Source organism: Eptatretus burgeri, chromosome 2, assembly GCF_056783735.1.
Source record: "Eptatretus burgeri isolate ZD-2024b chromosome 2, Ebu_testis_v1, whole genome shotgun sequence".
NCBI classification, from domain to species: Eukaryota; Metazoa; Chordata; class Myxini; order Myxiniformes; family Myxinidae; genus Eptatretus; species Eptatretus burgeri.
This window is the reverse complement of record NC_140962.1, coordinates 101,336,600-101,349,118: the sequence shown is the minus strand read 5'-3', so window position 1 is coordinate 101,349,118 and position 12,519 is coordinate 101,336,600. Positions and strand designations below refer to the sequence as shown.

Here is a 12,519-nt window from a genome sequence, read left to right as displayed (position 1 = left end):
GTCAGAAATGCAGTCTCAACGCAGCCTTGTATGCCACAGACAGAGAGCTTGGCAACTGGAGCTGGCAGCCAGACTGACCATGTCAAATGTCTGTGATTATATTCAGAGAGACATTCCTGACCTCGTTTGGGATTTTGGGCCTCCAACCATTGCTGAGAGAGGAGCAGCAGCATGGCCAGAGTTAAGAATTCAAACTGATGGTCAGATGTTGACTTCTCACACTTTATTTGTCAGACTGATAGATACTGATGAGCTGACTTGTCTGTAGTTGATGTGATTTTTTTTTTTTTGCACCCTTATTGGAGAAGTGAGTGATGTTTGCTGACTTCCGGATAAACGGGAAGCGGCCAAAGGAGGAGAATAAGGATAAGCTGAAGATCGCAGATCGGGAGAAGCAAGAGCAAGGTTTGAGAAAATGGACACTGATGTCATCTGGGACACTGATGCTGAAGCAGGCTCGAGGCTGGACAGAACTTTTTTTTTCCCCTTCTCAGGTGAGTAGGGCACCGAGTGAGTGCATAGACAGTGTGTATGTCGGAGTAAGATGGGGACAAAATGGAATGGGTTGGTAAAACAGGATTTGGAGGCAACTCTAAATTGAGGCCTTCTGCCTTATCCTGGGAAAGTCTGCACTGATGCTGTTTGAGATGGAGGGGATTAGAGTGGGAGTACACACCAGAGACCAACTTGAACTGGTGCCGCCATGATTTTGATGGAGACAAGTTGGAAAGTCCAGCCTTGAGATGAGAAAGGTGTTTCCTGGCTTGTCTAAATATAGACACCTCATGGAGTGACCTAATTTTTGCCTTAAATAAGGTTAGCTTTCCATGCTGAGAAAATGGCTTGACCACAACTGCCTCACTCACTATAAGAGTCAGTGTACCAGTGCTGAGAGGATAGATAGGACAGCCACAGGCAGGATGGGAAAAACAGGTGAGAGAAACACACACACACACACACGCACGCACGTACACACGCACACACACACACACGGCGGAATGAAAAAATGCCTTGGAAATAGCAGCCCAATCCTTTTGTAACGAGTGCAGATTGCAGGCCTACAAATTCTCCTGTGCGAACAGCTATATTCTGCGGTGTTGATGTTGCTCATTTACAACAGCCAGATAGATGAGGGCTTTGTTCAGAGGAGAAACAGGAGAGGTTGGATGAGAAGTTGGTCATTCTTTGGTCCAGGAAGGAGGACTTACCACTTGTAGAAATTCTTGTTGGCAAGTTTGGAGATTGGATCAGTCACACAGAGTCACAGAAAGGCTTAGCTGCATTACCAGGGCTGGTTGGTGCAGAGGTGACCCTCAACCAACTATCATGGTGACACTTGGAATGACCGCAGGTGAAGAACAGAGTCTGGATCAGATGGTTAGTTCATGAGTTTATCTATATTTGAAGAAGCAGTGGTATCTAGTGAGTCATTATCATTGGGTGGATGACACACCACACAGACAAATACCAGGTCAATATGGAGAGTTGCACAGAGCCAGTGGTCTCAGAGGTGTCAGTTTGAACATTGGACAATTAATATTGGAGTAATTGATGAAGACAGCAACACCACCTCTGGAAGAGGGAAGCATCTTGCCAGACCTGAAAGGAGAATTTGAGAGTCTCACCTTTCCTACAGATCGGTGCCTTCTCAATATCATGAGTTCTGCATACTCTGTCCTCTCATCATCAATGTTAGTCCATCCATTTTGTCTGTTTATGAATGATTTTTTTATTTAAATTTGAAATTACACCTGGTTGCCGTTAGACTAAATTGCATGTAATTACAGAATAACAGAAAGCAGAAACAGTAAAGTAAAAACTTAGGGGCAGTACCCATGGACACTCACCTGGTAGTGGCTGGATAAGATTACCAGGGAACCACTGGGAGGCACGGATGACCCACAAAATAGGTAATGGAGAAGAAAGTAAATACCGATGGATGTTTTTTTTTTTTTTTTGTTAATGCCGTGAACAAAGTTTGGTGCATCACGGGTGATGAAGGCTGTGATAAAGTGTCATCAAAATCGTATGTGTAGCTTCAGAGAAGAAGTTGAAAGTATTTGTGGACGGACTGACGACGCACCATCCCATAAGCTCCCCGAAACTACATTCCAGGAGAGCTAAAGATTAACACAAAGCAATAAAAAGGAAGCACAGAAATGAACATAAAGCAGTAAGACTCCCAATGGCCCTCATCTTGCTCCTTGCTCAGCCTCCTGAAGTTCCCCCATCCATGATCTGCAGAGATGACCTTCCCTCGAAGCAGTGACCAGGCCAACCTCACATCCCCCGGGGGAGGGTCTTGGGGGATCGCGGGCGGCTCTTTTTTAGGAAAACCCAAACGCTCAGATCACCTCGATGCTCATCTATCCTTTGATATTCTACAAAATAGATCTGATGTCTTTTTCTGAATTCTGAATTGTAAAGCAGGTGCATTTTGCAATTAAAGGTCGAAATCTTCTTCTTAATATTCTTTATTTAGATTAGCTATGACGTCACACCAGGAAGTAGACCACCAGATCCGTACTGTGTACGGGTTACATCGTGGAATGATTGAACTCAAACGGTGAATAATTTTCGAGTTTCTACAAATGTGCCGAGTCTGAGTCCTTGGTGGTTGTAATTATACAAACCGAGATGGTTTCGTGCTACACCAATGGCCGAAATACCCTGAGTTTGCCAGTAATTTGATGATCTTTGTCCGAAATATCCAAGTGTGGATCCGGCCAACAAAATGTTCGCTTTTATGCTCGGAACATGTTACGGCGCATGTTATGAAACAACAGAGATGGCGAGATCTTGTGGTTACCAGCCACGATTGAGAGAGGATGCCATACCTATGATTAAGCAGAAGAAACGGCCCTCTTTTGAAACTGTAACACCATCGCTTCCCAGCTACCAGCACATGCACACGGATGATTTGAGTGGTGAATTAAACACTCGTTGCTATTGCCCGGCAGTTATCACAAGAGCACCTGAAAATAACTATCAATTATATTATCAACACAAATCAAATGAATCACCATCTATTTATAGTGTCGAGAAAGTATGTGCCATCATCTACTCCTCCGAGAGGATTTGACCATGGGCGCTAAAACTTTCAGGGTATCTCCCCCCCCCCTCCACAATACCGACCACCATGTCACCCCCCCCTCCACAATACCGACCACGATCCCACCCCCTCTGCCCCCCACAATACCTACCACCATGCCACACCCCTTCCACTATTCTGCCAAGCAAGAGAATTTTGAGCATCAAGTAGTGTTGATGGTGGTCTCTGGTCTCTTCAACCATGACTGGTCTCTTCTAGGCAAATCCACCCTTGAAACTTCTGTAACCACCCTCCTCTGGACATCCTCTCAAAAGATCATTCATATGCAAATAAAATGGGCTGTAGACAGAAAGGTACAACTCCCAGATAAGGAATTCGAGTTGCCGCAGTCTTCCTCACTGCATTTATCGTTGGTTTCGCCATCGTTTGGACCTCTTTGGAGCAACTTTCTGGGTGCCTTCAGCATAATCTCTCCCCACCCCCCCTCACGTTGGACCTTCATAATTCAAATTCGAATGGAATCTGAGATTACAACTCCTTTTTGTGACAACTACAGATTTATTGAGCACTACCGGCTTGTTATTCCACTGCTGATGTCGAAACTGTTGTGGCCATTTACTTTGCCCATCAAAGGCACCGGCAGGCTTTTGATATGTTCGTTTGGCTCTGGATACAAATATTCACCTGTGCTTGATATCTTGAAACCTCTTTTCTCACGGCCTATGTGTCCCTGTATTTGTTGTTTTTTGCAACATGAGCTGTGGCTAAGCTTACAACTTTGAATGGGAAAAACAAACTTACCTTTTTTGTTGTACAGCTTGAGCTTCTTTTCGACTTTATAAGCTTTTGCTCCCATATTTTTATTGTCTGATTGTTCAATTTGAGGAAGCCTTGGACTTTAGACGAAAGAAAATGGCTGGCAAGAAAACCAGCCCGAGTTGGACAAAGCATGTCCCCACTGTTTTGGTCATTTCATCTGAGGACTTTAGCATCCGAGAGATTATATTATATGTTGGATTTTGTCCATTGTCCGCTGCTGTCCTTGTTACCTTTGCCATCTGTGTTGGACGGAGGTAATTTTTTTTTTCACCCCTGTCCGTTTGTCTGTTTGTGTGCAGGATATCTCAGGTTGTGGACGGATCAGGATGAAATTTGCTGGGTAGGTTGGTTGCGTGACAAGGACGAACTGATTAGATTTTGGTGAAGATTTGAATCCGGATACTGGAATAAAACAAAAAAAGATTCTTCACCGTTGAAAGATCGGGCCAAAAACGATATCCAGTTTTGCATATCTCAAAAAGTTGTGGACGGATTCGGACAAAACTTGGCGGACACAATGGACGTGTGACAAGATTTGATTCAATTTTGCTGACGATCCGGATATAATTTTTTATATTTTTCTTTTTAGTGATTCTTCACCATTGGAGTGATGGGGCTAGAACTGATATATAGTATGGTATTTTTCAAAAAGTTATGGCCGGGTTCGGTGACAAGAATAAGCCAATTAGATTTTTGTTCCGGTCGGGATCCAGATCCGGCATATCAGTGGGATAAAAAACGTAAACTGTTCTGCCTGGTGGAGGTATTATATGTGCTCGACTGAGTGTCCATTCTCGTTCTGCATGCGATGTATGCCCTTCCGTGATCCTTAGATTGTTGTACTGAAAAAGAAAACTCATTTTTCCCCTCCCACACAACCACTTCAATTGGCTTGCTTTTCTTGCCTCCACCCCTACTGTTAGTGATGTGTTGTACATTCAAATTGCTACTTTCAAGTTTTTGTGGGCTTTTTTTGCTGTCATTTTTTAATCTGAAAATTGATTTTTATATATATATATATATATATAATGTGGGAAGGGGAGCAGGGTCGAAGAATTGCCTGACAGATACACCAGAAAATACGGTACTTGACTTTGAACATGAGACAAACACAGCTGTCGACCTTCCATGAGGGAGGGAGGCGGGAGGAGTGACTTCCCAGTGCCCTGTGGTTGCCAACGAAGCCATCTTGTGACATTTCTTTTCTCTCCAGAATGAGTGGGGCATTTTAAGGAGAAATCTCACCCCCCCCCCCACAGGGTTTGTCTGTGCTCTATCCCAAAAATGATGAAATAATGACCATCAAGCAAGGAAGCAGCACGTACCATATTTAGTCTTTTGTATGATTTGGCCAGAATTGGCATCGAACCGCCGGCTTTTCAGTCTCAGTGTGAACCCTTTAACCAGAACACCACGATTTATTTTATTGTTATAATTGTTTGAGATGTGAAACGCTTTGTTTTCACATGAAAATAGTTATCATGTCATTTTAAAGAAAAAAAAAAAAACAACAACAAAAGTTAAAAATATTGATGTAGGTGAATCAGTCAAACTCTTTTAGAAGTTCTTTTTGTTTCGATCCTTTTTCTAGTTGTACAACTCAAGGGGAAATAAAGGGTGTGCATGGGGGTGGGTGTTTGCAATTGTGTGTGTGTGTGTGTTTTGGGTTGTCATCTCCAAATGCAGGTTTCAAAAGGTGGAGTGGAGCTCTCTCAGGTCTCGCAGTATCCACTCACACCTCGAAGTATCCACGTGTTTGCGAGTGCGGGGTGCCTGTATGTGTGTTTCATAACCCTTTAAAAATATTTATTTATTTATTCATTTGTTGATCCATTTTTGAATCATTTGAGCTTTTGTCATCAAATTTTCAACAAACCTTTATTTTGAGAATACTGAGAACATCAATTAATAGAATGTATTATATATTTTTATTTTAGCCGTTGTTTTCATCAAGTTTAGTTGGAGTGCAAAGCGGACGTGGATGGGCTTTACATTTTGAGATGCTTTCTAATTTCATAATGTAACAGCAAATCGGTGGTTCTTTTCTTTTCTTTTTTTGAAAGCGATGAATAATGCTGATTCAAATGGCTAAATGGTAATGAAAAATGTAATGCAGATGCATCCAAGTTTTCTTTCACCCTACCTGACACCCCTCCCTCCCCAACCCCCCCCCCCCCAAAAAAGATCTCACTTCCAGATTAATCATTTAAATCAAAGTTATAATTTCATAATGAAGGCATGTTTTAGTAAATGATGAGTGTGCTGACTTGAGAGTTAGAATCTAATGCTAATTCCATGAAGTTTAATTTGAGAACATGATGTCCTTTCATGAGAACCAAGTTATTTTGCTTCCTCCATTTTTAAAGGTCTGGGTGTTCCCATCTGAACCGATTGATCATCACACGGGATTTAGTGTTCAAATGCCATATACTTATACTGTGCTGATTCGTACATTGCCTACTCACGTTCATGTAATCATCTACTACTAGTAAATGTTGGTTTTGCCTTCCTGTGTTCACGCACCCTGAACTTCGATTAACACAGGGCAAATCGGTCTGTTAAGTTAATTATTTAGCGCGTGTGCACTCGCATGTGGTTCCTTTTACTCACTCAACCGGATTTAGGATTAGAATATGTCATCGTGGCTGGATTGCTGGGTGTGGTACCACTCATGGGGTCATGATGTGGAATTTGGAGATTTGTCTTTTGCTAAACTTAATTTTGAAACTTTTTTTTTACAATACTTGTCAGGGGTTTGACAATTTCAAGTCGATCATGTATCCCGATCGATCATGTAGTGGAAGTCGATCATGTATCCCGTAGTGGAAGGGAAAGAATTTGTGTGGGTGAGGGGGTGTAAGGAAGGTGAAGGTGTTTGTTGTGGTTTAAAGCTTCTCAAACATCATGGGATATGGTAAAATGAAGAGCTACTCTTGCTCGTTGAAGTCTCATGTCTGCGTACAGGTAGAACGATGGACGAATAGACAGAATGTTGATGGATGCGTGTTCACCACTGTGTGAATTAAAGAGAAGCTGACGTTTCGAGCTTTAACTCCCTCGTCGGAGCAACAACACCAAAAATGGTTCCGACGAGGGGTTAACTCTCAAAATGTCAGCTTATTGCTTCCCACTTGATGATCCCCTTGATTTTGTACATTATTTTATCATGGGGTGGTGTAGGCCTTATTTCTTAAGACATTTTGATTTCCTGTGCTATGCCAAGGAATATCCAGCTTCGTTATTTGCGATATTTCCTTTGTCATGTTTACAGTTTATAGGTGGTTTTAGCTCACCTGGAACGTAGTTCCGGGGAGCTTAACGGATGGTGCATCGTCCATCCATAAAAACTTGCAACTTCTTCTCTGAAACTACACACATAATTTCGATGAAACTTGACCACAACCATCATCACCCATGATGTATCAAAGTTTGTTCACGCTGTTAAAAAATCGGAGTCTAAGGTGCGTTGTTGGGGGGGGAGGGTGAACCTCCAAAATATGTTATTTGCTAGAACATTTGGTACATTTTGCTGATTCCATCCCCCATTGACTTCCTCCTCAGTATCATTATTCTACCAAATGAGGGTATTGCCCCTATTAACCTTCGCATTCTGCGAAAGGTTATGTTTTGGTGGGCGTGTATTTATTTATTTATTTATTTATATGTAATCTTGTGATTCGTATAACTCAAAAAGTATTAAACCGAATTGCATGAAATTTGGTGGGATGATTGGTTATTAGCCAGGAAGTATTCGATTAGATTTTGGGATCGTTCGAGTCAAAGGTCAAGGTCAAGGTCACGAAAAGGTCAAAATCGTCTTTTTCCGATAACACGTCAATTTTTATTCAATTTGCATGCAACTAACGCCAAAATGTTCAGAATTCAACGCCTCATCTTGTGATATGCAATATGACACAATGACGCCCATACTCTTGTTACCGGTTAGGGGTCAAAGGTCAGGGGGGTCACGACCTTGAAAAATATGAGGTTTTTGTCATAACGCGGTCAATTCTTGTCCGCTTTACATGAACCCAGCACCAAAATGTTCAGAATTTAATGCCCAATCTTGTGACAATGACGTCATAACACATGTCACTGGTTGGGGTAAAATGTCGGGGGGGGGGGGTCACGCCCTTAAAAATATGCGGTTTTCGGCATAACTCAGTCAATTCTTATTCGATTTGCATGAAACCAGCATCAAACGAGATTACCTTCTCTTGTTGAAACGTTGTATTCACCGAGCTTGCGAGTGAAGACTCGCCAAAACGACGTGAATTGATTGTTGTTTAGTCCGTAGCCCCCGAAAGTCGGGGGGGGGGGTCATGACATTATAGATATGTGGTTTGTGTCATAAGTACATTCATATGAAACCAGTTCCCCACACTCATACCAAGAACAAAAAAAGTAGTGGCGGCGAAGGTATGCGCTCTTTGAGTGCCCGTTCTAGTTTTTTGTTGTTGTTCTCTTTTGGTACTCCTTTTGAAGTGATTTTCTGCATCCAAATTAAGATGTCTATTTCCTTGACTTGCTGGCTGAAGATTATGCTTCACACCATATCCGTCGACATCCGGTGCCGATGTGAATTTCACTAAAGTTATTTAATAATCGGGTGAATAAAATGATAACTTGTTTTGAATTCAGGCTGCGATTCTCGTTTCAGCGAAGTCGCCACGAGTGAGTCAGGCTGGATTCCTTGGTTGGCTCTGCAGTCGAGCCTTCCTCCGGTGGGGAATGCAAACGGCGGTTTGGATTTTGTTTGGTCGCTCATTTTAACACTGCTTCTGCTTTCGTTGGTGGAAGAGCACTGGCACACAATGTTCCTGCACCTGAAGTACTTGGCGAGTGGGAGGGGGATTCATGAAAGGTTGTTGTTACGGGATCACGGGTGAATAGTTGGGAACTGGAGGACTATAGAAAAGACAACACTATTAGGTTGGGTGAGGGATTGAGAGAGGAAGCGTTGTCAGCAACAAACATCCTGAAAACCAGCTGAGAGAGACAGTCCCTCAACCTCGTGCTTTCGGCTGTGGAATGACAAGTGGTTGTGTGAAGCTTATTTACGTACTTTTTTTTTTTTGCTTTATAGACTTATTTACCGCCCCTGCCTTGGCTCGGTTGCTTCTGATGAGCCATGGTTTTTGAATTGCAGTTTCTGCTGCCATTTTGTTACAGGAGGAATTTCTTTTAATAGAATGTAGCAGGGACAAAAAGTAAACGCTTTGTTACCGCATTATGCAACCCTGCAAAAGTTAAACGGTGATTCACCACTCCAAAATATGCTTGGTATTTTGGCAGAGCAAGAAAGGTAGCTTCTCTTTCGAGTGACTTTCTCAAATTTGGAGGAAAGTTAAAAGGTTCCAGCAATACTGAATACAATACACAATACAGCAATCCAGGTTGGCCAGGTCCGACCAGCTGGTCAAAAATTTGCAATATGTCGAGGATGTTGGTGATGACTCATCGTGAAACATGAATTGGGAGCTTTAACACCGAACAACCAGTGCTAGTAAATTGTTCTCCAGCTTCACATCTTGCTGATGGACGGTGCCGACCGCCTGCCCTGCATGCGAAACACCATTATGACGAGTTTATATCCGGGTTCGGATTCAAACCCGGACCAGACAGCTCGAAAGGCAGTGTGCATCCCTCTCGGTCTAGGGCTCGGCTGTGCTGCCAGTCGCTGTTGATTACCGTGATAAATATTTATTACCACACACATGCGAAGCGAAAAGTGGAGTTGATCAATTGGTTCACTTCTGTCTGTCTGTCTGTCTGCCAACATCAGTTTATGATGGAGGAACAATTTAATTTCAATTAAATGTTTTATATGTTGAATGTGAATCGGAAAACGGACCTGTCAGCAGCACATAGGAACTTTGGCTCTGGTATTCTGTTAGCAGTACTCTGGTAATTTGGCTCTCAATTTGACCAGATTGCGTATGCGTAGAGTGGAGTGAGATAATATTTAAGCAGTGAAGCTGCTTCAATATTTGGTTATGTCCTTCCATTCATCTGTCAAATTTGAAGAAGAGCCTTTCTTATCGTTTTTCTTGTGTTGTTTAGTTTTGAAACTGCACCACTTCCTTCAGATGTGGGTGTGATATATATATATATATATATATATAATTCCAGCAATCTGTGTGTGTCTGTGTGTGTGTGACCGCTGTTTCTCGACAACCTCTGGTCCGATCTAATTGAAACTTGCCAGGTATATTGCTGGGGACCTGAGGATGTGCCTTTTCAAGGTTTGATATTAATCGGACAAGTGCTTCCCAAGTTATGGCCATTTATTTACCAAACCAATGGGAAGACACGTTGTTGCGTGGGCGTGGCCGATGGGGAAGGGAAGCTCAGCCGTGTTCCCCATTACGGGTTACAACGTACGGGCTTCCGGAGAGTGATGACTTCGTGTATTCTAATAATTTCTCGATTTCTTATGCGCATTTATAGATAAACAGAATGGCCCAAGTTATGATCGTTTTCATATTAGACGGTGTATAAATTTCGGGACCATCAGAGTGCTGGTATGCTCCAAACCAGGAAGTACATTTTTTTCTCTCTCTTCTCTTCTCTTTTTGTTTTTCCTTGCCACGACATTGCGAAAAGGTAAAATACGTTGGCGCTAATTGAATAATTGGGTATTAAAAATAAATTGCGAATAACCGTAACTGCGAATAATATCGAACTTCCGGGTCACACACGTACGGGCACGTGAGAGCGAAGAAACGGCCTGTGTGGTTTATTTATTTATTATTATTATTATTATTATTATTATTATTATTATTTTTTTTTTACGGGCACGTACTAGCATCTATAATTCCAGCAATCTCTGTGTGTCTGTCTGTCTGTCTGCGACTGCCGTTTCTCGAAGACCGCCAGTCCGATCTCATTGAAACTTGGCAGGAATATTGCCGGGGCCCCGCAGATGTGCCTTTTCGAGGTTTGATGTCGATCGGACGAGCGGTTCCCAAGTTACGGCCATTTATCTGTCGACCAATGATAAGACACGGTGCTATGACGTCACAATGAATGTTTATTTATTTATTCTTTTTTTTTTTGCACGATCGACAGTCCGATCTGATTGAAACTTGCCAGGAATATTTCCGGGGCCCCGCGGATGTGCCTTTTCGAGGTTTGATATCAATCGGACGAGCGGTTCCCAAGTTACGGCCATTTATCTGTCCACCAATGACAAGACATGGTGCTATGACGTCACAAATGACGTCAGAATTAATTTTTATTTATTTATTATTTCTTTTGCACGATTGAAACTTGCCAGGAATATTGCTGGGGACCCGCGGATGTGCCTTTTCGAGGTTTGAGAGAGAGAGAGAGAGGCCACCCCTACGGGCCCGTACTAGTATCTATAATTCCAGCAATCTGCGTGTGTGTGTGTGTGTGTGTGTGTGTGTGTGTGTGTGTGTGTGTGTGTGTGTGTGTGTGTGTGTGTGTGTGTGTGTGTGTGTGTGTGTGTGTGTGTGTGTGTGTGTGTGTGTGTGTGTGTGCGCGCGCGCGCGTGTGTGTCTGTTTGTCTGCGACCGCAGTTTCTCAACGACCGCCGGTCCGATCGGATTGAAACTTGCAAGGAATATTGCCGGGCCCCGCAGATGTGCCTTTTCAAGGTTTGATGTCAATCGGACGAGCGGTTCCCAAGTTACGGCCATTTATCTGTCGATCAATGACAAGACACGGTGCAATGATGTCACGAATGACGTCACAATTAATGTTTATTTATTTATTTTTATTATTTTATTTTTGCACGATTGACGGTCCGATCTGATTGAAACTTGCCAGGAATATTGCTGGGGACCCGCGGATGTGCCTTTTCGAGGTTTGATGTCAATCGGGCGAGCGGTTCCCAAGTTACGGCCATTTATCTGTCCACCAATGACAAGACACGGTGCTATGACGTCACAATTAATGTTTATTTATTTGTTTTTGTGAATACATTTACAGAGAGAGGGGGGTGAGAGGGGGGGTGAGTTTAATATATATATATATATATATATATATATATATATAATATATATATATATATATATATATATATATATATATATACATACGTATAGTTTAAAAAAAATTTTTTTTTTAATTTTCATCCCAACAGGAATCTTACTATTTTTGGCAATGCCATAAAGGACACAAACAACAAGCATGACCAACTAATTTAACGTGTAAAATAATTATTGTGGTGTGGAAGACACTGCATTAATGGCGGTTACCTTTTTTTTTTTTTTCCAACAACCTTTAAAATCTTTATTTTCATTCAATTGAATTATATGTTTGAACATTGCAGAACACAAATCGCTTTTTTGACACTTTCAAAACCCTTCTGTTTAGCAGTCTTGGACAAAATATTGTTGTGGGGCCGGGTCTCGGTGGAGAGCACAACCACTAGAGGTAGTAGAGTCGGCTCCACCGAACACCCGGAATTTATCGGTCGTCACCCTGGATAACTCCGGAGCCGAAGGATCACTGAAAGGACAGTGGTCGCCAATACTTCGGTGTGGGATAGGGTTAATTGCCTAATTTCAATATACCTAAATACCCAGGCAGTTTAACTACCAGGGAACTACACCGTCGGCCGACTCTGTCCGATCCGAGTCGCAGGTAACGACTCAGATCCGGCGTAACCGAGCGCAGTT

The 12,519-nt window shown here is 42.4% G+C and overlaps 1 protein-coding gene across 3 annotated transcripts in view; it reads left to right on the top strand.

Moving 5' to 3' along the window:
- Window positions 1–12,519, top strand: part of WASL (WASP like actin nucleation promoting factor) — an 87,348-nt gene that overhangs the window by 7,320 nt on the left and 67,509 nt on the right. The window contains exon 1 of one of the 3 annotated variants that reach the window (XM_085870491.1): window positions 4,047–4,211. The exons of the other annotated variants lie outside the window; for them this stretch is intronic. Coding sequence (XP_085726617.1) covers window positions 4,062–4,211 — 150 coding nt within the window. The 5' untranslated portion in view covers window positions 4,047–4,061. Of the gene's footprint in view, window positions 1–4,046; window positions 4,212–12,519 lie in introns of those variants that run through there. 3 annotated transcript variants of the gene reach the window in all.